The sequence below is a fragment of the Choloepus didactylus genome, chromosome 22, assembly GCF_015220235.1.
Source record: "Choloepus didactylus isolate mChoDid1 chromosome 22, mChoDid1.pri, whole genome shotgun sequence".
In the NCBI taxonomy this organism is placed as follows: domain Eukaryota; kingdom Metazoa; phylum Chordata; class Mammalia; order Pilosa; family Megalonychidae; genus Choloepus; species Choloepus didactylus.
Window position 1 is genome coordinate 43482680 of NC_051328.1, and position 23350 is coordinate 43506029.

The 23350-nt window shown below is 69.1% G+C and overlaps 2 protein-coding genes across 5 annotated transcripts in view; one reads left to right on the forward strand and one right to left on the reverse strand.

The window, feature by feature from the left end:
• The window catches only part of PIEZO1 (piezo type mechanosensitive ion channel component 1), a 49028-nt gene that overhangs the window by 21274 nt on the left and 4404 nt on the right, over window positions 1-23350 (reverse strand). For both annotated transcript variants that reach the window (XM_037815763.1, XM_037815762.1), the window contains exons 2-5: window positions 6991-7086; window positions 2659-2781; window positions 2090-2132; window positions 1874-2003 (exon numbers count right to left, since the gene is read on the reverse strand). In XM_037815763.1, coding sequence (XP_037671691.1) covers window positions 1874-2003; window positions 2090-2132; window positions 2659-2781; window positions 6991-7086 — 392 coding nt within the window. The remainder of the gene's footprint in view (window positions 1-1873; window positions 2004-2089; window positions 2133-2658; window positions 2782-6990; window positions 7087-23350) is intronic.
• On the forward strand, window positions 11206-16592 carry LOC119518552 (basic proline-rich protein-like). 3 transcript variants are annotated; one of them, XM_037815770.1, is made up of 3 exons: window positions 11206-14292; window positions 14644-14760; window positions 14928-16592. In XM_037815770.1, the coding sequence occupies exon 1, from the start codon at window positions 11626-11628 to the stop codon at window positions 12550-12552; it is 927 nt and encodes a 308-aa protein (XP_037671698.1). In that variant the 5' UTR covers window positions 11206-11625; the 3' UTR covers window positions 12553-14292; window positions 14644-14760; window positions 14928-16592. The 3 variants fall into 3 exon arrangements, with proteins under 3 accessions (XP_037671698.1, XP_037671697.1, XP_037671696.1); XM_037815769.1 differs by lacking the exon at window positions 14928-16592 and having other exon boundaries at window positions 14437-14833; XM_037815768.1 differs by lacking the exon at window positions 14928-16592 and having other exon boundaries at window positions 14644-14833.

Genomic DNA, 23350 nt, shown 5'->3' on the forward strand with positions numbered 1-23350 from the left:
CAGACGGCCCTGGGCTCCGGCCCAGCTCAGCTGCCTTGCTGCGCCAGCGTGCCCGGCTGCAAGAGGCCCACCGCATCGAGCGCACGGGCCCGGCCCCCACGCAGCCTGAGCTGGGCCCGGTGGGAACTGGCCAGAGATGGGGCTGGCGGGCCGGGAGGGTGGGGCCACAGGCCGGCAGGGAGGGTCGCCCCAGCTGCTGGCCGGGATGGGGGACACAGGCCATCAGGGCGAGCGGGGCCTGAGACCCCTTCTCTGAGGCCACATGGCGGGGGTGGAGGGGATGACACTGGATCATCACCCAAGGGGCCTCACACCCCCAGCCCCACCTTGCCGGCCACGGGGAGGGAAGCCCCTCGGAGGAGGTTTGGACACCAGCTGGGTGGGGGTGCTGAAGGCGGGGAAGCAGCTGGTTTCCCACAGCCTCGCCCCGGCCTGGGAAATCTTCTAGAAGGGCTGTGAAGAATGGACATCCCGGGGGTGGATAGGACAGAGGCAGCTGCAGCGTGGGAGCGACAGGTGCCGGGAGGCCTCCAGCTGCCCCTGGCCAGGCCAGCACCCCAATGCTGCAGACGGGACCTGCACGGGACAGCAGGTGCCGGGGTGTGTGCGTGTGCCAGGCAGGGGCCGTGTGGCGGCAGCACCCTCTCCCCACCACTCCAGGATCGTAACGAGGAGAACTCCGTCTACACCGGCTGCGCCCGGGGTCAGGTTGTCATGGAGGACACCAAGGCCTGGAGAGGCCGGTGACCAGTCCCCAGATACACGGTGCTCCAGGGTCCAGTCCCCAGTCCCAGCCAGGGCAGCTGGCCCGGCCCACCTGCCGCCCGCCCCGGTGGAGCTGTTCCCGGAATCCCTGGCTCAGCTAATGAGGAACACAGAGGCCCTACCCCGTGGGCTGGCGGGGGCAGCGGGGCGCGCCGGGGGCAGCGGGGCAGGGGGCTGGCCCTGCGCCCCGGCCAGAGCCCCGAGGGCAGGTGGGCACTCACCCAGCCCTGGCTCGACCCACCAGTGCCGGAAGAGCCCCTTGTGTTGGCCTCGGAGGTGGGGGTGGCATGAGGTGGGGCCAGCAGGCCGCTGGCCTGCGGTCAGTCGGGGGCTGAGACCACCCACCCTGCCCGCTGTGTGGCCATGGGAAGCCCCCATCCCGGACCTGCGGCTTCTCTGCAGTCAGAGGCCCCAAGCCCGACCAGCACCAGCCGCCCACAAATGGGAGCGAGGGCTGGGCCGGGAGGGGCCCGCGTCCCTGGGGCCTCCGGGGCGGGAGCTCTGAGCCGGGACACCTGGAGGCTCACAAATCGTCTCGCGGACCAGGCCTTATTGGGCTGAGACCAAGACTGGGGGGCAGGGGGGCTCCCTGGGGCTGGGGGCGGGGCGCCAAGTGGCTTAGCATGGCCACCATGGCCTGAAGCCACCCCCTGCCACCGTGGGGACCCCTGCACTCCCAGGGCCGGACCCCCTGCGCCTTGTGAGCCGCTGAGCTTGACCTGGCCCCGCCCCCTGGCCGGTGTCCCTGGCGCTGCACGGACAGCAGAGGCTGCTCCAAAGGCTGCTGGCAGCCATCTGCCCAGATGGCCGATTCCCAGGCTGGATGGTCATTAGGGACACCCCTGACAGACGGACTCTAAGTGCCACATACATCCCACCCCGAGATGGAGCCCCTAAAAACAGGCCTCAGGGGGACAGACACCAGGCTGAACAGCAGGGACCCCAGGGTGGGGGCTCCCTGCCTCCCTGCCACCGTGTTCCCCACGACAGGCGTGGGCTGAGCCTGACGACTAGAGGGGAAGATGCGTATAGTAGAATCAGGTGGGGGAACCCCCCACGGCATGATCTCCACAGCCCCCACTGGCTGGACCCCACCCGCACCCCTTACCGGCTCCTGGGGGCGCCGGGCCCGCCGGGGAAGGCGGCTGCAGAGGCCGAGGCAGACGGACGCGACCAGCAGGACACCCAGGTCCGGGGCCACGAGCCGGGTGGTGCTGGGGATGTCCTCCAGGTCCAGCCTGCAGAGAGCCGCGGGAGGCCGCGTCCGAGACCAGCCAGGCCCACCCACGCCCTACCCAGTGGGGGGTCCCAGGGGGGCTCTTACCTGGTGACCCCTATGTGTCGGGAGAGGGTCTCCCAGCGGCTGCCTGCCGGGAAAGGACAGAGGAGCCCACGTCAGGGGAGCCATGCAGCCTGGGGGGCGCGCACAGAAGCGTCCACCTCCAGGGCCCCCAGACAGTTCCCAGGGGTGCACGAGCTCAAGTCCCTGCCACCTTTACCCTCGGGGCCAGCGGGGGCCCCACCCATCCCAGAGGCCAGCGGGGAGTGGCAGGGAGGCCAGGGCCCTGCTCCCAGAGGGGGTGAAGCCTGGGGGGCCCGCTGAGTCAGGGGCCTGGCCTCAGGCCAGCGAGCAGGCAACTTTTCCCTGAGACCCCAACGAGACCCCAACGAGGCCACACAGCACTGGCCATGAGCCCCAGCTCAGAGCTGGGGAGCCCCAGGAAGATGCTGCCAGGTGAGGGGCACCAAGGAGACCGGGCCAGGGCTCCAGGACTACCCCTGCCCCAGGCCTGGCCATGCGGAGTGGACCTGGACGGGGCCAGCTGCAGGGAGCCGCCCGCCCCAAGAAGACTTGAGGGGGCTGCACCCCACCCCCCGTCCCCAGCAACTCACAGCCAGGCCCCAGGCGCTGGTCCAGGCCAGGCACAGTGTGCAGGCAGATCTGGAAGGCCAGGTGGGCCAGCAGGAAGATGAGGCTGAGGCCCAGCAGGGCCCGGAGCAGGCGGCCAGTGGGACCTGCAGGGGAGGAGCAGGGCTGAGGCCGGGGACCGCGGGCTGGGAGCGGAGGGCAGCGGCCCTGACCCCTCGCGGGCGCCATGCCCCAGCAGTGCCCCCGGGACAGGGGCCACCCCCATCACCTGCCGCTCCAGCCCTCCCCGAGCTCCCAGCAGCGTGGGGGTGGGCACTACGCTGACCCCTGTCCAGACAAGGACACAGGCCCGGGGCCACAGGGCCAAAGAACCAGCAGGGACGGCGCCAGCCACACCCGCTGCCCACCCTGCCCCTCCCCTGCGGGGTCACTCATTCACACAGCAAGTATCGGGGGCTCCTCCACTCGGCCCTGGGGACATAGTGGTGAGCGAAACGCAGGAAAAGAACAGAGAAGCAGCACCGCGACCTCACAGGGCGGTCCTGCTGCCCTCGGCACCAGGGGGACGGCCACCAAGAGGACGCGGCCAGTGCATGGTGCCCACACTGACCCTCCCAGACAGGGCATCTGTCGGGGAGACAAGGGACACTCTCGAGCCCAGAGGGCACCACCAGGGGCCACCAAGCCCACGGACGGACTCAGCCTCGTGGGGAGAGCGGCCTGTGTCTGGGTGGGCCAAGGAGCGCCTGCGGGTGTGCGGGCAAGTGCGGGCGCCCTCCTGTCCCTCCGGCCCCTGTGGACGCTGTGGGGAGGCCCCGGCTGGCAGGCAGAGTGGGCAGTCACCGCCTGTGACCCTGCGGCTGCTGCTCAGGGAGGCGACAGGAGGCCCCGCCCAGGCTCCTCAGTCCGCAGAGGGGGGCCGTGGGCAGTGACCCCCTGCAGCCTGAGGGCCAAGGCTGGACCCCGAGAATACGGGGTGCGGCTGGGCCCTCTCCACTCCCCGGGGCCTGGCTCCACAGATGTGCTCGCCACTCCTTCTGGCGCAGCCAGGGTCCGCGGAGCAGAGGCCAGGCTGGCAGGAGCTGTGTGGCTGGTGGACGACACACAGCAGCCACCTCTGGCCCATCCAGAGTCCCGGCAAGGCGGAGACACCCCCTGCCCCTTCACACACACGGGCCACCTAACTGAACTCAGGGCAGCCTGGGGGCATCGCCACAGTGCACCCCACTTTACAGACGAGGCTGTGTGCTCAGGGGGACCCAGAGGCCCGTTCCTCCAGTGTGCTGGTTCCTGTGGTCCCTCCCGGCCTCCGACAGACAGACCCCTGCCCTGCAAGGCGGGTGAGCAAGGGGGGAGAGTGGGGGGAGCCGTGAAGAGCGAGCCAGGGCGGCTGGGCCACGCTGCTCGGGGTCCTGGCCAAGAGCAGGGGACGGGGTGCTGGGGCCTCCCGAAGGGGAGACAGAGCCGTCAGGGCTCAGCCGGCTCCGCCTCCCTGCTGGGACCCCTGGAGCCAGCAGACAGGGAGGGCGGCTCTGCTGGGGGTTCCCTCTGCCGGACTGCCCCCTGCGGCCCTGGGCCCTCCTGGGAGCCGCTCATCCACCAGGCAGCACATTCCTGCAGGGTGGTCCCGCGGGCCCCGACCCCAGGCTGGAGCACGGCGGGAGCTCCGCCCGGGGCTGCCTGGAGGCCCCTGCAGGGTGGGGACGAGCTCCCCCCGCTCTTTGGGGACAGTGGCCCCGTCCAGCCCTGGCAGCACAGGGGCCCCCACGGGACCAGGTGGGAGGGTCAGAGACGGGGAGCACCTGGCCCCAGGCCCCAGCCAGCAGGGGTGTGGGGCCCCCCGGTTCTGAGCCTGACGGATGGCCCCACTCCCAACAGCCACCCCTGATAGCCATCTCGGGCGTCACCATTTCCCCATTTTTTTTCCTCTTTCCCTGCTATCTTCCCAGTTCACCTCTTGGGCCACCAGATCCCTGGCTGGGGTCCTGGCGACACCACCCCAGGCTCCAGAGCCAGCTGTGGGTGGGGGTGTCTGTCTCCTGCCCAGGCCAGGCTGGGGTGAGCCAGAGAGGCAGAGGGTCAGCAGGGGTCAGCAGGGGTCAGCAGGGGTCAGTGGCCTGGGGTGTCTCAAGTCCCCGGACCCCTGCACAGCCTTCCTCCTCCAGCCTCACCCCCAGGGACGCTCCCTGACCCTGAAGGTCCTGGGACGCCCCCCATCCCCAGCTTCCCTCCAGGCTCCACGGGGCAGGGGTCCCCCGTTCTATTCACTGAGACCCCTGGCTCCCAACGCCCTGGACTCTCCGGCCTGGGGGCCACGGGGCCAAGTTGTGTGACCCCAAGGGGACTTGACCCTGAACCGAGAGCAAGTGCTTCCCTGGGGTGGACCCCACGCCTCTGCCAGGTGCCGAGCGGAGGCTGGTGGGGGCAGGGAGCTGGGTGTCCTGGAGCCACGGGAACGTGCACCCTGACCGGGTGCTGCTCAGAAACTTCTGCTCAGGGTAGAGGGAGCGTGAGGGGCTGTCCAGTCCCCTCCCCGCCGCTCGGCCCCCCAAGGCAGTTGACCCCACCTCTGGGTGCGGGCAGAGGGGCTTCAGCTCCCACCCAGAGCAGGATCAGGGACCCCACAGGAAGTGGGGCTGGGGGTCGGGGGCTCTCGGCAGGAGCGATGAGGAGGCAAGAGGGTCGTCCCGCCTTGGAGCCGGGTGGTGGGTCCCCCACGCCCCGCTAGGGGCCTTCCCGCCCAGGGTTGTCCATCCCCCGTGGCTCTGGAGCAAGCGAGCGTGTGGTCCCACCCCCCGGGGTCGCCTGCCATCCTCTCTCCCCCAGGCCTTCCCCATCTGCTGCACCCACCCCGGGGCGCCCGCTGCCCTGCAGGGTGAAGAGCATCTGTGGGACCCACAGCTGCAGGGTGCACACGGGTGACCTCCTGTCCCTCGAGGACTGACCGGGCAGCCCTGGCACCCCCTCCCCTCCCTGGTGGGCCCGGTGGGTCCTCGGCGCTGCACCTCCTCCATCCACACGGCCTCGGCACTTGGCTGCCAGCCCGGCCCGAGGTGGAGACTTTCCTGCAGAGCCCCCGTGGGGGGCTCAGGGCTTGTGGGGACCCTCCAGGCAGTGTCAGTGCTTCCTCCAGACGCCAGCGAGAGGCTGCGGCTGCACAGCCCGCGGCCGGGGCTCCCACTTCCCGCGCCCACCCAGAAAGCCCAGGCAGTGGCCCTGAAGGACCTCTGGGGCTGGACGGACAGAAAGACGGAGGGGCCCCCGAGCAGCCCCTGCCCCTAACGCTAATCCTCCCTGGGTGACCCTCCTCTCCGGCCTCCTCCCACCCCCCGGCTCTCGACCCTGCACACAAGGCGAGAATGGAGGGAATGGGCCGTGCTTGCTGAGGGCCGGGGGACAGACCGGCTGGCCCTCCAGCCAGGAGATGGGGGGACGCCCAGGTGAGTCCACGGCACAGGGCCGGCCCGGGTCAGTGTGTGGCCGCCGTCCCCAGCAGCTCCGGCCTCCACAGCTCCGCCTGTGTCCCCTGCCGAGTGCTCCTCGACCCCTCCCTGCTCACCTCAGTCCCGCCCGGACCAGGGGTGGCCCCTCAGGGGGCAGAACCGCCAATAGCCCGGGCAGGGGCCTCCCAGGCGGGAGGTCTGAGGGAGCAGGGGTCACGGCTGCTGCTCTTAGGACCAGGAGAGGACTCGGTTACCCAGGGGCTGCGTCCACCAGGGCCTCGGGCGGACGAGGGACGAGGGAGGGTCAGTGCAGAGTAAGGGGACATGAGAAGGACTCGAGCCGCCGCCACTGGCCTTGAAGACAGAGAGGACCACGTGCCAAGCAACAGGGTCTCCTTGCAGTCCCCAGGTGACCCTGTCGGCCTCTGGCCTCTGACCTCTGTTCCGTGCCAGGGGCCTTGGGGACTGTGCCCCTCCCTGCCCAGACCCTCCCGTGGACACAGCGGCCCGGGACCATCCCCCAACCCTTCTATTTGTTTGGCGGGTACAGGAACGAGGCACCCCTGCCCTCTGAGACCTCAAAATCCTGTAGCACCAAGCAGGCTACACCCACCCGAGCACCACAATCATCCACAGGTCAGAGGTGCCAGCGGCCTCCCCAAGGCGAGGGAGCCAGGGCCGGCCGGGATGGATGGGGGAGGAGAGCGGCCTGGCCCCGTGCTGGAGAGGGGCCGCCCGTGGCGCTGAGCCCTCCACAGGGACCTGCCCGTCCCCGTGACCTTTGGGGACCCCTCCTCTTAGCTGAGGCTGTGAAAACTGGGGCGGGAGCTCACCCCCACGGGGTCCCTGCCCCGAGCCTGCGGCCCACACCCTCTCTGCCCCGGGGCCGTGCCCCCCGCCTGCCCGGCTCACCTGGAAGGCTGTGCCGCGTGGGGCCCGGAAGCCAGGGGAGCAGCAGCAGGAACAGCAGGTAGACGAGTGACAGGAGGTTGGCACGTGACAGGCAGGCTGCGGAGAGACCGGGCGGTCAGCACACGCAGCAGGGCTGGGGTTGCCAGCGCCCGCCCTCACTGCCAGGTGCACCCCCAGAGGCAGGCGGCTGCCCCCGGCCCCGTCTCCCCACGGGGACGCGTGCAGCACCGGGCACCTGGGGGTAGAGGCCGAGGCCTGACCGATTCCCGTCTCTTGGTTTTGCTTGTTGGTTAAACCTTATTTTTGAGCCTGCGGTGACGTTGGCCTTTCTCTGGCGCACAGTCCTGTGCGCTTGACACGGGGACCGAGTCAGGGAGCCGCCCCCCAGCCGGGGCACCCCCAGCCCCACTCTGCCCTCGCCGTCGGGATGCCGGGTCCCTGCTCTTTCTCTGGGTGCCTGAGCAGGGCTGGCCCAGGGGAGGTGTGGCCCACAGCCCCAAGGCAGCCTGTGGGTCTGGGGCCTGCTGCCCCCCTTGCCCCCCGAACCACCACTGCCTCTAGCAGGCCGCCCCGCACCGACCCAGCCTTGCCCCTCCGGAACCGGGGCGATGGGCAGCAGGCTCGCAGGTGCTCCCACACTTCCCGGCCGCCCCACTCCTCGCTGGCCCAGCGAGGGGACCTGGGGAAGCCTGAGCCTGGAAGCAGGGGCTCCGAGGGGGTCTGTTTTCCCACTGCCGTCATCTGCCCCTCACACCCGGGCAGGGGCCCTGCCAGCCAGAAATGACCTCAACCTGCACGGACCTGGGGACAAAGCCAGTGACCTGCCCTCAGGACACGGCGTCCTGGAAGGGGACGGACGGGGCCTGGTGGGGCACTGAGGGCCGGGGGAGAGCCGGCTGGTGACGGAGCCCCCGAGCCCAGGTCCCCAGGCCTCACTCGCCCCCACAGGCCCACCCGGGCGGGCGGACTGTCAGGAGGCGCCTTTCCCAGGGCTCTGCCAAGGACAGGATGGTTTCCAGGCGCCCGGGGCAGCACCTGTGTCAGCCACACCAAGGGCACCACTGCTCAGGGGGTCGCCTGTCTCAGAGGGGTTGTCTGTCATGACTGCCAGCTCAGTCTGTCTGTCCACCACAACCGCTGCCTCAGAGGAGCTGTCTGTCTGTCCACCATGAGCACCGCTGGGTGCCAATGGCAAAGCCCTCCCCGTGCCCGGTGGAGCTGGAGGGGCTTGGCCTCAAGGCCCCCTCAGCGCTGGCCTTAAGGAGACGCGACGCCACCACCAGCCGCTGGGGACCAGAGAGGAACCTGAGGTGCTGCAGAGCCGTGACCGCAACTGCAGGGAGCCCCCGCCCCACACTCCAACCCCAAGGCCCAGGCCGGGCCTGGCCATGTGCTCCCCACACTGCCCTCCCAGGGAAGGCGTCCACAGCTCTTGTATCTCAGTGTCCACCCTTCACCCCGGTCCCTGGGAGGCCAGAAAACAGCGAGAGGCGGAGGGGACAGACGGGGCCGTGGGCCTAAGAACCTGCGCAACCCAGGCCGGCCTCTGGCTCGTCCCTCGCAGCCGGGGCAGCTGGTGGCCCCAGGTGTGACCAGTAGCCGCCCAGAGTCAGGAGGGTGAGCCGGAAACACGGACGGAAACTGCCGCACGGGGCCTGGAGCAGGACAAACACAGGAAGCGGAGCCCGTTCCCTCTGCCAACTGGGGCCAGAGCCCTTCTGTGACCCCGAAGGGACGCTGGAGGCCCCGGCTGGTGGCTCCGCTCGGCCTGGGCCGCCCGGTCTGCCCCTCCAGGGAGCCACCCGGGTTCAGATCCTCCCCTCCTGTCACACCCTGGGGCGACAGCGACAGGTCAGCGCTTTTAAATCTGAAGTTTTTCAACAATTACACATTCCTTAAAAAGAATCAATCTAATCTGGCCCAAGAGGAAGAAGGGAAATGCATTTACGGCAAAAGCTTCTAAAGTGCCTTTTTGTTTTCCAGCCTACTGTGCCTGCCTCTCCCGCCCAGCCCAGCGCTGTCCTCAGGGAGGGCGGCCTCTTCTCCTCGCCGCTGGCACCAGCCCGGGGCAGCCGGGCACCCATCCAGTCGTCTGCTGAGGCTGCCGCTGCCGCCGGTCTCTGCCACCCAGGAGCCCACGGTCTGATGTGCCAGGGATGCCGGACACTGAGTGGGCATCATGGGCCGGGGGGCACCCCGAGGCCCGAGCAGGAGGCCCCAGCAAGTCCCACAAAGGACCGGCCGGGCGGGATGCAGGGCGTCTTGTGGAATCCGACCAGGAAGCAGAGGCCGGGCCCGGGCACTGGCGTCCCCACCCCCCCGCACCATCACAGCCCGCGCTGCCCACTCACCCTCGCGAGAGCCCCCATCCCCGCTTTAGAGGCGCAGCCCGGGCCTGGTGCTGGGCAGGGAGCGGTGATGGGGACGTGGTTTTCACATGGGCTCCAGCCGACCGGGGCGGGGGCTCCGGACGCAGCAAAAGCCCCTCCCAGCTGAGAAGATGCACCACAGGGGCCCCCAGGCATAGAGTGCTGGGGCCTGCCCACCTCCCCGGTTCTGACCCACAGGCGTGGGGGTGTCTAAGGAGATCCCTGTTCTCCCCCTGGCGTCCCCAGGGGGCTGTGGAGCTCCTGCAGCAGGTGCCCCCATCCCCGGGCAAGGCCGGGTGCTCTCCCAAGGCCCCACCACACGCCTGGGGCCGCATCCTGGGCAAACAAAGGCACACGCAGCCAGTCACCCGGAGGGGCAGGGCATCCTGCCAGCCTGGGTCAGGAGACAAACCCCAGCTGCTCCTCGTGATGGGGGGCAGGGCTTGGTCACTTTGGGGCCGAGGGGGCCCCGGGCTCTGGGCCCAGAAGACAAACAGAGTCTGGGTGCTGCCAGCTCCCAGTACAGCCCGGCACCCCGCTGCTCCCCTCGTCCACCTCGGACCGGGCTGCACAGCCTCCGCCTCCCACAGCACCGTGGGCCTTGGCCTCCTGGGGAGCTGGGAGGGAAAGAGGGGGGCAGGAGAGCCCGGAGCGAGGGCCTTGGAGCCGGCAGACAGCCGCCATAGACGAGGGCTGGGGGAGCTGCCACGACCAGCCGCAGGGGGAGACACGGGCCGGGGCGGGGCGGGGACCTGGAGGAGGCGTGATGGCCAGTGTGGGTGAGGTCAGCCCGTCCCAGAGCACGTGGGTGCGGGGACACCGGCCCTGGACCCCCAGGCCCCAGCACAGGGGACACATCTCCGCCACGCTCCCAGGGACAACGGTGTATCAGCACTGCGTGTTTCGTCACCCCCTCGGCAGATGGGGAGGCCAAGGTCCAGGGGGCAAGGGACCCCACCCCACCCAGAGACAGAGGAAGAGCCCGGGGCCCTCAGCCCTGCGGGGAGGCTGGACCCAGGCAGGCAAGGGGGTCCTGGGGGTCCTGAGTGGGAAAGTCAGGTCAGTGGGCTCCTGCAACCGGACGGGGAAGGGGTTGGAGGCTGGGACCCTTCCCCGCCCCCATTAACTGGCCTCGGATCGGGGACAGCAGGGAGCAGCCGCCAGCTGACCCAGCATGACCTGGGGCCATTCTGGGTATCGCAGCCCAGGCCAACACCCACCATGTGCCTGTGTCCAGAAGAGGAGACAGGTTCAGAGAGGAGGAGCCCCCAGGCTCTCCCTGCCACCCCAGGGCTCTCCTCGCCTCTGAGCACCTCACGCAGCCCCATGGGCATCTTGCACCGACTCGCCCTCTCCACAGCCCGTCCAGCTCCACGGCCAGGGCCGCTGTCCCCCAGGTACCCCGGGACCGTCCGAGCCGGCAGCAGAGCACCCAGCATGAGGACGCCCGGCCCCAGCCCTGACCTCTCGTGCAGAGCTGTGTGCCCCGGCAAGCCCTGCTATCCTCTGGCCTCGGGGGCACTGTGTGTTCCGTGGCGACCGTGGCGGCTCCACCTCCCAGGTCCCTGCGGCCTCGGCGCCCGGCATATGGCGTAAGGGCTGACCCAGGCGGTCACTGGGCCGGAGGCCTTGGTGTCAGGACTGAGACGAAAGCAAAGCCAAGGCCGTGGCTGGGGCGCACGGAAAGGGCCGGTAGGGCCACACTGCACCGTCAGTGCCCCCCGGTGTCTGTGCCGGGCCGTCTCCCTCTCACCCAGGTGCATGTTCTCGTGCCTTCCTGGGTCGCCGTGAGGTGACCCGACCGAGGAGAGAAGCCCGAGAAGTGCGCCAGAGCGGGGGGCCGCGCGGCCCAGCCGGGGGGCCGAGGCGGAAGGCGGAGGCCGGGGCCTGCTGGGTGGGGCCGCCCCTGCCCCCTGCAGCCCGGGCAGCAGGCTGGAACCCGCCCCAGCACAGCACACACTCGGCCTTATTTGGCTTGGACGTGAATCCCGTAAACACTTCCCTTCTGGAGCGTCTGCGGGGGCGGCTGGGGGGACCTGGCAGCGGCGGCTCTCCCCTCCCTCCCTGGCCGGAGCCACCACCGGGGCAGACTCGGCCGAGGACCCCAAAGACTCGGGGCCATCCGAGGGGCAGGCACCAACAGACCCCGAAGCCTGAGAGTCGGAATCCGAAGGGCTGAAGTGGGGCTTTCTAACGGGGACCCTGTCGGAGGCCAGCGAGGGGAAGCCAGCCCACCCGGGTCCCCCACGCGGCCTTGGGGACAGGGATGCCCTCGGCTACAGGGCGGGCAGCACCAGGGCCTCCACGTCCCTGGGCAGGGGACCCTCCGGGGACACCAGCAGCTGGCCCGTGGGGGAGGGCAGCCAGCACGGGTGCTCTCAGGGGGGGGCTCCCGCCCCAGGGCCCCACCCCCAGGAGGAGGCCCCGCCCTGGCCTGGAGTCGCCCCCAAAATGTCAACTACCTGGAGCCGGAACCAGGCCCAGGTGCTGGCACCGCAGGGGTCCAAGGCCAGCTCTGCCAGCGCTGGGGACTGTCCACAAGAGCACTTTCAGGTGCAAGCCCACCCGAGACCCCGGGTCCCCCTTCAGCACCCACCCCCCTGGGAGCCTGCCTGACCCAGGCTTGGGGGCCTTCCTGTCCCCCCACTGCCTCCAGCTGCTGCACGTTTTCCCTTCACGGTGGGGCTGGACGGCCACTGGGGGACCCTGGGGGGGACCCTGCCCGGCCCCCACCCCCCTACTCAGCTGCGAGAACGAGAACGGCCCGGGCACAACGGGAGGGAGAGAAACGGGGAGAGAGCCCGACCCACGTCCCTCCTGCAGGCGCCGAGAGGTGTCCGCAGCTCTTCACAGTTTACGATGCTCTAAACCCTCCGCGGCTCCACACCTCCCCTCCCAGGTGAGAACCCGGAGCAGCGACACCGGGTGTGACGGAGGTGACGGACAGACAGTGGTCGGAGGAACTGAGTGGGCCTGGGGGGGCGGCTGGGCACCCCACCCCCTGCTTTCCCCGCCGCCCATGGCGCTCCGGCCCAGCCCCTGGCAGGCAGCGGCAAGCGGGGGAGACACGGGGTCACTTCGTCACCCACTTGGAGCCTGGCCCAGAGCCCGGGGCTTGCAAGGAGTTAACAAGGGCACCCCACCCCCCCATCTGGGGATCCAGGGATTTACTCCGCTCTTTGTTCCCTGTTAGGATGACCCCTGGCCTGGATGGGGGGCTGGGGCGGAAATGTGCAGATTCCAGGGCCTGGAGATGGGAAAGCACCTTCGGAGCCAAGCACGGGGCCCCCACCCACTGGCCTCCCTGCAGCTCGCCCCCGGCCTCCTCGGGTCCTGGCCGGGCAGCCCTCCCTGCCGGGTGACACAGGCCGAGCCTGCGATCTGGAAGGGGAACCGGGCAGCTTGGGCTGTGGCTTTGCCGGGTCCCGCCTGGAGCTTGGCGGCCTCGGCCGAGGAGGGGGCCACTGAGGGCAGTGGGGGCTGCTGCCGGAGACCGTCACCACAGTGACCGCCCATGGCCTCTTCTCGACTCTGACTCGGGCCCAGGCACCACACTCCGGAGCTGGCTGCCTCTCGGGAACACAGCCCGGCCGGAACTCGGGGACTGGGCCGTGCCAGGCCGGCCCTCCACAGGCTTCGAAACTGGGATTGCCTGTCGCAGTCCCTGCTGGCGAGTGTCGTCACCACGGCCAGCTCTCCCAGCAGCGCCACCAGCTCCCAAGGGGCAGGAGCTCGTCCCAGGGAGACGACGGGCAGACGGGGCCCGGCCTGGCCCCATCGTGAGCTGGTGACACAGCAGGACTCAGACCCGGGTCTCGCCACCCACAGCCTCCTCCCAGCACCTCGTCACAGTCCCCCCAGGCCAGGGGCGCTGCAGGCCTGGGGAGTCCTCCAGCCATGTGGGGTGTGGGGGGCTGGCACTCAGTATCCCCAAGGGGTCAGGCCACTCTCTCCAGGAGAGGCAGGGGTCCCCCACCTCGCAGAAGCCCCAGCCTCTGAAGGAAGGAGAGCTGGAGGGAGGCACGGGGCTCCCTGCTAAGCCAAGACCCCCGTCTGTGCAGAGGAGTGGGGCAGACCTGGTGGGGTGGCGGCAGGGGACAGGGGACTCGTGCCAAGTTCCACAGGGTGGCAGAGCAGAGCCCCCAGAAGACCTTTCTGGGCCGGCGCTATGAAGCCTTTATGTGCTCCTGCAGGCGCTGGCACCAGGCTCAATGGGCTGTGCCAGGAGGGGGCTCCTCTGCACCCCTGGCCAAAGAGGGACACCGAGGCGCAGGCTGGGACCCGCATGCCTGCCTCCCACCACCGTGGCTGCCTTCCTGGAGATTGAGCCCCGACCCAGGCCTTGGTGAGAAAAGAGGTGCTGCTCCGGCTGGTTGCTCTGCAGCCCCGGACATGGGGAGCACGGGCCCCTGCCCCAGCATGCACACCCCACCCAGGGAGCAGACCCTGCCAGGCGCTGCCAAGCTCTCGGAGGCCAGACTGCAGCCAGGAGCAGCCTCCCTGCGGGGCCGCCTGCCGGGGCTGTACCACATGGCGTCCGAGCTTCCAGGTGGCGATTGAGACCTGCCTGAGCCCGGGGGATGAGCTGGTGGCTGACGTGTTCTCTGGGCCGTGGGCCCCCGTGGGCAGGGCTGGCTCCCAGTGGTTCAGTGGGGGCACCTCTGGGGCCCCAGGTCCGCTGGGCTGCCCGGCTAGCACGCCGTTCCCAGCCACGCTGGATGGGGGCAGGCGGCCAGGCACAGACGGGCAGACGTCTCCTGGCTGACCCGGGGAGTGGACGGGACATTCCAGAAGGGCTCCGTGACCACACTGGTTAACTCCGGAAGGCTTGGCCTCGAGCTCTGGGTAAACAGCCACATCCAGAAACCACAGGCATGCCCGCCCGGCACCGCGGGCCGACTGAGCGGATGGGATTTCGGCTGTCAGCCACCGGGTAGGTGTGCAGCTCGCAAGGCCGTGGGTGGGAAGGGGCTGTGGGAGCGCAGGGGGTGGGCTCCTGCGAGTGGGGCGGCAGCGGTGGGCGGGCCGAGGACGCTCCTGAACCGGGACACGGGCCTGCCCACACTCCACCCAGCAGGCGGGGTGAGGGCAGAGCCGGTCTGTGCCAGGAGACACACCCCACCCCGGGGGCCAGGATGGACACGTCTGCCGTCCCGCTGGGGACACAGGAGCACACTCAGGGCCCCGGGGCAGGAGCGGCTCCACCCGGCAGAGGGTCCGCACTGGGAGGCGGGTCGCAGTTCCGGACCCACTGTGAGCGACCTAATGACCACCGTGCACACAGCACCTCCCCGGGGCCGGGCATGGCTGGAAGCCCGGGGGACAGACGAGCCGAGCCAGGCCCCCAGTCCCCAGCGCTCCCCAGCCCAGCAGCGAGGGCAGCCCGCGGCCGGGGAGGCAGGTAAAGCCCCGGGCACTGGAGCAGACACGCGCCGGGGCAGGGCGCGAGGGGAGCAGGCAGGGTGGGGCGCGGCTTGGGGGTCCTCGGGGAAGGCTCCTCCTGGAAGGGGGTTGGGGCGGGGGACAGGGGCCGGTGCCGAGCAGGACTTCCCGTGAGTCCCCGTGCAGCCTCCGGGACAGGTCAAAGGGAGCTGCTTCCTCCAGAGCCCCTTGCAGCTGGCGCACTGCCCTGTCTTCCCACCAAGTTCTTCACTGGTCCACAATCTGCAGAGCCGGGGTTCTCGAAGTGCGGCCCCCAGAGGGCATCGTCACCCCCCTGGGAACGTGCTAGGAATGCAGGTCTCTAAAGCAGGGGCCTCGGGGGGCTTCCGATGAGCCCTCGAGGCTGAGCCCCCAGAACGACGGAAGATCAGCTTCAGACCGGAAGGAACAGGTGTGTACTCCGTCACTCAGAAGGCGCAGACGACGCAAGCGCTCATCAGCAGCTGCTTGCCGCACCCGGCCTGTGGGTGTGTGACTTAAACCCTGCGCCAGCTCACCCGCCAGCTCCGCTCTACTAAACCGGTGACTGTGCCCACGAGGGCGGGGGCCAGTGCCCACCGGGGAGGGCAGCCGAGCAGCCGGTGCAGGGAGGACACTGAGGACACAGCCTGCTCCAGGGCCCCCCGCAGCCCCTTCCGGGCCAGGCTGCCTTCCCAAATGCGTCTGGCCCCGGGTAGAACCGGCCACCCCACCTCCCCCCCAGCTCGGGCCCAGGGACAGCAGGCTGGGGCCGTGACTCAGGCCCTCACCCTCTGACTCACCGGCCCCAGCACCCCGACAGCTCCCCGGCCGGTCCGGTCTGGCTTTCGCAAACTGCCCCAGGACCTGGTCACTGGCCGGCCCTGCTCTCCGGGGCCTTCCCTGACACCCCCAGTGGTGGAGGGCTAGGGTCTTGGAGGACTGCTATTGGGCCACCTCCTGGCACAGGTGGACGGGCCAGGGGGTTGGGGCTTGTTGGGGTGCAGGCTGGATCCCCGCAGCCACCCAGTGGCCAGGCAAGTGAGGAGGAGCTGGGTGGGCAGTCCTCTAGCCTCGGGCCTTGGTGGTCACTCTAGAGGGATGGGGATGGCTGTGTGCAGGGACCAGGGCCGCCTCTGCCGGACACTCAGCTCTATGGACCTGTCCTCGCTCAGCCCGCCCCCTCTGTGACTCAGTTTCCCTTTCAGTGAGACGGGAATCATGATGGGGGCCTTGCCCTGACCGCTGGCTCCCCCTGACGCCCACCCCAAGCCTGGCACCTGCCCATGAGGGGCCCGGGGCCTCCTGGGAGAGGAGATGCGGTCACGGAGGTGCTGAGGTTAGGGGTGCTGGGCAGCAGGCCTGGGGCCGGCTTTGAGGTTCTGCGCCGCCAGGAGCTGGGGAGCATGGTGGCCCCCAGGCCCCTGTGGTCCTCCCCAACCCGACGCCGGGAGCTCCACTGGCTGCAGCCACAGGCCTGGGGCACCACAGGACACTCCACCCGCCCTCTGGAAACACAACCAGCCCACGAACGTGACCAGGGAAAAATCAACACCGTCCACACACAAACACCGGACGGGGCCTCCACCCGCCGCCCCCAGGAAAGCCTGCCCCCCAGCGCCCGGAGCCCTTCAACAAAAGGGCCAGGCCCGCGCCTCGGTCTCCCTCCCGGGAGAGGCAGCCGGCCCTGCTGGCAGCTCGTAGAACGTTCCCTCGCCCCTTCTTCGCTTTCAGAAGTCAAAGCTGCAGAGATGGCCGCAACAAGCCACCTCCCCCCAGCACCTCTAACCTTTGGTGTTTTTCCGCTCGTGTCTTTTACCAAATAAATGAAACTCCATCAATTACGTGGACATGCTCCGTCCTCTCCCCACGCTTCCTCGTCTTTCCCCAGTGCAGGGACCACGGACATCGGCGCTTCCTTCCGGAAAGGCCCCTTCCCGCTCCGGCCCCTCCCGGCCCTTCTGAGGGGCATTCCAGGCGCACGAGGGAGCAGCCCCGGCTCAGCCACCCTCCAGGGGCACAGAGGTCAAGGCCGCGGCGGCCGGGCCCACTGGGCGCTGGAGTGGGCAGGGGCAGCCCCAGGCCGGCCTGAGGGGGCTGCTGGCTTTCTCCCGCCCCAGCTCGGCTTCCGGAGCTTCCCCGAGGCCCACGGCCCGGGCCGAGCCCCCTCACCTCCCCCAGTCTCGCCCCAACTTCCGGCCAGGGCAGAGCCGGCAGCTCCGGGCCACCTGGCCGAGCCCTGGCGACGGCCTCTGAGGACACGCTGCTGCCGATTTCCCAGAGGAGGGGCTGTGGCCTGGGGAGGACAGGGCCCGCCGGGGTCCCACACCCCGGGACCTTCAGCCACCGGCAGAAACGGCCGCCCCCCGACTGCGGGGCTCTGAGTGCCGAGCTCGCGAGGGGCACGTGCTGCGGCCTGGGACCTCCTGTGTCCTCCTATCCTATCCCCCACTGGACAATCCACTCCCAATGCTTTTGGGGACCTGTCCACAGACACGTCTTCTGACCCCCCTCACCTCCTTCCCTGAAGTCAGCCAAGAGACGCCACCACGGCCCCTCTCGCCCCCGCAGACCCCGGGCCATGGCGCCTCCATGCCACCCGCCCGCTCCCCGGCCTGGCCCAGCGGGCGTCGTGCTGCCTGGCTGGCTGCCCAGGCTGTCCCCAGGCCTCGGCCCCACGGCCAGGCCTGCCCCGCGCCTGCAGCCGTCTCCTGGTGATGCAACGAGCTCCCAGCCAAGAGGAGAAGCCAGCTAAGCAGCCACTTAAGAGCAGAGGGCTCGCGGCACCCCAGGGGCGGAGGCGGGTGGGGGACAGCGCTGGTCCTCGCTAAAGGGCCCGTATGTCCAGTTCCTGGAAAAAGAGGAGCGAGAAAGCACACGGGGCTGCCATCTCCCCCACTGCATCCTGTTTTTATGGAAAACTAATCTAATTCCTGCCAGCAAAGAGAGCAACAGACATCCGCTGAGGTCCCAGGGGCCCCCCAGGCAGGACCCCCTGAGGGTGTGGCAGGGGCCACTCACCCACCCCGGCCCCCTCGAGGCCTTCATCCCTGCGCTCCGGGACAGGCTGGGGACCGCCTGAGCCCCTCCTGGCTGCCAGGAGCCAGCTCTCACTCACTGCCCCCCATGCCCAGCCGGACCCAGCCAGCTCGTCTGGCCTGTGCAGGGGGCAGCTGTCCCCTCAGAAGCCACCGCCCAAGGGTTGTCTGGCCAGGCCAGTAGGACAGAAAGTGCTGGAAGTGGCCCTGGCTACCAGGGCCAAGCCCTGGGTGATGTGGCAAAGTGGCTGACAGGACACGGCTTTGGCATCGAGGGGCCTCGGCTGGGGGCCTGGCTCACCCGCAGGCGCTGGGCCGTGTGACCTCAGGCGGGAGGCCCGTCCGCTCGGAGCCGCAGCTGCCTCACCTATTTACTCTGTTTATTCACCTGGAAGCGACGCTTACTGGGTACTCAACTGGGTCAGCGTCAGCAACGCTGTCCTCAGAGACGGGCCTCTATCTGAGGCCACAGTGCCCTGGGACCGCGAGCCAGGCCTGGCCTCAGCCCACTTCCCTGACCGGAGTCACTGTCCAGTCCCCCCGTCCGACGGCTTCACCCCGGGGCCCTGGCCACTGGGAGGGACAGGCTGGGGCGGCACCGGGGCCAGGCCCCTGGCCCCAGCTGGGCCGCCCTTGGCTTCCGTTCTGCATGCAGAAGACGGGGTGCTCATGGGGGCTGCCTCCATCTGTGTGGGGGGAACGCTAGTGGGGCAGGGGGCTGGGGGCAGGCACCACAGAACCGATTCAGGCAGGGAGAGGACGGGGGACCATGTCCCGGCTTCCTCTTGGCTCCCAACTCCCAAGGCCCAGGCAGCGGTGGGCTGCCTATGGACTCCGAACTTCTCACACCTTCTAGAAGTGTCTGCCTGGAGGCTGGTGCCATCCACCAGGGGTGCTGTTCCTCCCAGCACCCCGAGCTCCCCACATCCCAAAGCCAGGAGACAGGCTGGCGGCGTGAGCGGGAGCCCGATGCGGGCCTGGGCCTCCGGGGCCTTCTCCTCTTGCTGTGGGAGCGGCCGGCACCCGCCCAGGCAGGCCCCCAGGCTCCCCCCGACCCAGTGCCATCTTTCCTCCTGTGCCTGCTGCGGCTGTAGGGGGATCACCAAGCGGCCGGGCAGCTCGCTGTCCTGCACTCACCGTGGCAGGCAGGGCAGAGCTCCTGAATTGAAGCCCTGTGGCACCTGAGCATTGCACCTGCGACGAGTTTCACGAAGCCGAGCGATGCTGCCCCCTGACCCACCAGGAGACCTGGGGAACCAAGAGGGGTGAGGCCGGGGCGAGGAGCAGCACCTTCCCGTGCCCACAGGGAGGACTTGCCGGGCCCTTCCACCCACCTCACCATGGCCGGCTGTCCCCAAGGCCACAGGGGAGCCGGACAGGAGCTGACCTTACACTTAGCAGAAGGTCTGGGCCCCGTGGGGTGGCCCAAAGACAAGAAGCGTGGCTGTGCCGAGCCCTGCACGCCACAGGCTCCCTTCCAGTGGCGGTCGGCCCCCTGCTGCTGATGCGGACTTCAGGGCTCAGCATGGGCAGACAACACCCCAGGGTGCCCATCCCGAGCCCGCCGAGCCAGGGAAGGCCCCTGTGGGTTCTGAGGACCTGCTGTCCAGAGCAGAGGCCTGGCTCTCAGCACCACCATGTTCTGGAATGTTCCAGACTCTGGACCGTCCAGGGTCCCAGCCGGCTGCTGAGCCACCCACCCTCCCTGCGGGAGCAGCGCAGTCTGAGGGGGCAGCGCCAGCAGGGGAGAGCAGCAGCCCCCCACTCCGATGCACAGGCCACCCCGAAGGAGCGATGCGGCTCTCTGGCACGGCAGCTGGAATGATCCAGTCATCGTCCCAGAGTCGGGCCCCTTTGCGTCCCCATGGCCCCAAGTCTACAGAGTTGGGGAGGGGACTGGGAATCCCGGATCCTCTCCGTGGGTGGCGGGCAAGGACATCAGACCCACACGGAGCAGTGAGACCATGGGGTGAGAGGTGGCACCGGTTTCTGGGACATTCCGGGGGCTTCCGTGGGCAGCTGCTGGCAGAACTGCCACTCAGAACTGAAAATGGGTCTCGGGTTACGAAGAACCAATGGGTGGACTTTGGGACCCGACGCCCCAGCGTTCGTGCCTCGCCCGTGCCCAGGAGGGCCTGCCCTGGCCGCCCCCATCCAGGGCAATCCTGCTGCCCACAGCAGTGGGACGGGCCCCTCCAGGGAGTGACCAGAGCCCAGCCCGCGGCAGGTGTGCCCTGAATACCTGCCGGGCCCACAGAGGCGCCCAGGTGAGCTCCCTGGCCCTCTTGGCATCAGAATGCAGCGGAACCTGTCAGGCCGCGCTCTGGAGCACCCCGAAAATGCTCTGGCCTCAGAGGTAGCAATTACTCCCCCACCGCCACGTGCCCCCGACCCGCAGAAATGCAGCGTCTCCTGCACCTGGACCACGTTGCAACAGACCCAGCCCCCCGGGCCCTGCAGCTCCTGGCTCCGCACCCCCGGGCCGAGGGGACAGCCGAAGCGGGGGGCCCTGAGCGGCGTGCAGGGGAACGGTTTTTACGTCATCCCCGAGAAGTCTCCTGAGTTGGGGGCAAGGAAGGGGGTGGGGAGGCCTCATCCAAAGAAGAGCAGTGGGCAGTGGACACAGGGGTCACAGCCACCAAGACACTGGGGCCCACGTGGCCCAGCCCCCCTGTGACCCAGGGGCCAAGGGTCTCCCTCCTAAGGGAGCAGGAGGGTCTGAGGCCCCAAGGAAGATGGGAGCAAGTGGCGGGTGCTGGGTGAGTGGCCACCCCATAGGGAGGCAAGGCCTGTCCTCACGCCCTGGGCTTTCAGAAGGACAGAGGAACAGGATGGACGGGACCCCAGCTCCCCACCCACCCTCCGGCTGTGCAGGAAGACCCACGGGTCAGCCGCCTGTCTGACCCCAGGGAGGGCCGTCGGGGCCGGGCGACCTCCCGGCACTTCGCTGACGTGTTAACTGGGAGGCCACGAGCAAGTCCCACTGTCTGCCCACTCGCCACGGGGAGGACACGGAGGCGGGAGCAGGAACTTGCCAAGCCACACAGCGCCCAGCGCCAACGGCCATGCCCGCCACACCTGCTCTCCAGCGGGCCGCCCTGCCCTGAGCTGTCCCCGTCCGCTGCGACCCCTCAGCGCCCCCAGGGGACTGCTGCCGCCTCCCTGCAGCCCACCACGCCCCGTGGCCCAGCCGCGGACCCCTCCTCCCCACCACGGCAGGTCCTGACCCCGGGAGATTAGCTCACCTCGGCCGCCCTGCCCTGGCTGGGGAGCCTGCGCCGCCGATAAGGGACAAAAGCACGTCACCCGGCAGGACTCGGGGGCCGGGCCGGGGCCACTTCTGGGAGCACAGCCTCGGGCGGTGCCTGCCCCCACACCCCTGCCTAGCCTCAGCCTATGGCACCCCCAGCCGTGAGGCAGCTACTCCCAAAGGACAGGCCCTGGCTGTACCCCAGTAACACAAGCTGGAGAGAAACACGTGTGCCAAAGGGGGCAGGCTCCCAGCTGGCTCAGTGCCCTTCGCATGCACTGGGGACGGCGGGGACAGTGGTGACCATACCTGCCGGTGCTGGGGGGCAGACAGGCCAGTGGGAGGAGCAGCCCCTGTCCCAAGCGGGGCTGACGTGGGCAGGGAGAGCGCTCGGCTCATGGGCTCCGAGAGGAGGCGATGGGAGAGCAAAGCTCACACCAGGGCTGGGGTGCTGTCGTGTTGGGGGGCTGGGGGTTGGGGGGCCAGCACTGTGGGAGAAACTTGACAGGACACCTGCAGAGTCTGAAAATCACTCTGTCCTTGAACTCAGGGACCTGACTCCTGGGACTTCACCCCAAGGAAAAACAATCAAACGAAGGAATAAAGGGGCAGTGCCCGGTGGTCTCTCCACCATCTCCAGGAACCTGGGGGCTGAGCCGGCGGGACCCTCTGTGCACAGGCTGTGATGGGACATCACCCAGCAGATGCCGACTGGGGCGGGCACCCTGGAGGAGACAGACGCCTCCCGCCCGGGGAGGGCTCCGAGCGAGGACAGGTGCAGGCTGGGGACAAGGGGTGGGACGACAGGGACGGGGCGTGACGGCCGCAAGGGGGGCCAGGGCTGAGCCAGACAGCGGGCACCCAGGGAGGCATCCCATGACCCCAGACGCAGGAGGGCAGGGGGACTGCTAACAGCAGAGAGAGGGTGGGAGGCTGGGGGTGGCAGCACCCACACACGGGGGCGGAAGTGCCGGCCCTGAGGGCCCTGGGGTCCCCGGGATGCGATGAGGGTCCCAGGAGGGGTGCGAGGCTCCTCCTCAGCAGGCCGCCTGCCCAGGGACCCCCGACCCGGTCCCTGCTGCTCGTGCCCTGGCCTTGTACCCGCCGGCCCCTCTGCCCACCGTCCACTCCCACCTGGTCCCGAGACAGGGGCCTGGGCCACCGTCCTGTTCCTTCAGGGCGTCTCGCAAGCCTGAGGAATTGGTTTCTGCGGCAATTGTATTGCCGTCCCGTGGCCAGCAGAGGGGCCGGGCGGCTGGACCAGGGCCCCCGGGTGCCCGCCCCCCACTCCTCAGCGCCCCTGCGGGGGGCGGCCCCAGCCCCTGCGTGCTCACGGCCGAGCCAGCTGGCTCTTCCGGGGCCCATTATAGCTGCCCGTTCGCTGGCAGAGGAAACCACAGGTGGTGGTGAGGCGGCCGCTGTCCCTCTTTAGCCCGAACCCGAGGACGGAGAAGCGGCCCCGGCTATATATACTCTGGAGAAAAATAGCGTGCGGACGGGGCCTGGTAAACAGCCGGCAGCCGAGCCCCTGCCGTCCCTTAGAGGGAACCTAAAAATATCCCGTGTGATTATGTTATTAACACACACCAGAAAAACGGGCCCACCCCGCTCAGCAAGGGGCCCTGAGGCGCTGTGGGAAGCGGGGGCCAGCGTGTCGGCCTGTGGGTGCCCTGGCGTCAGTCACCCCAGGGGAGGCCGGCCCAGGCCGCACGGCTTGGCAGCACCCCTTGGCCCCGAAGTGGGTTCACGCCCGGACGGGCAGTCTCCCAGAGGCCAATCATAAGAAGCTGCCTGGGCCCAGCCTCAGTTTCCCCCTGTACAATGTGGGACAGCATGGGGGGCCCAGCCCCCAACCGGAGACGCTCGCAGGAGCCGAGGGGACGGTGATTCCCAAACCAGGCACAGCCCAGCGGCCGGCCATGGAGGGGCAGCCGGGCTCACATGCGACACACAAGTTTACATGGAAAGAGACCAGACCTGGAGGGACAGGGCAGGGGGAACAGGGTTAAAGGGCAAAAGGGGCTTCAGTCACGTGCGATTTAATATCTCACTTTCCCAACATACGCTCATGTGTTACTTGCGTAATTAAAACCAAATTACAAAGTGAATGGAGGGGGCAGCTCAGGCCTCGGGAGCCCCATCACCCCCTTGCAGGGAATGGCTGCTCTGGAGGGGCCGAGCCCCCAGCCCCTCACCCACCTCCCCGTTTCCTTCCAGCCACCACCATGGGACTGGACTCAAGAAAGTCACCCCAGAAATGGACACCCCCGCAGCACCCATGTCCTCCAGGCCACTTGCTAGGC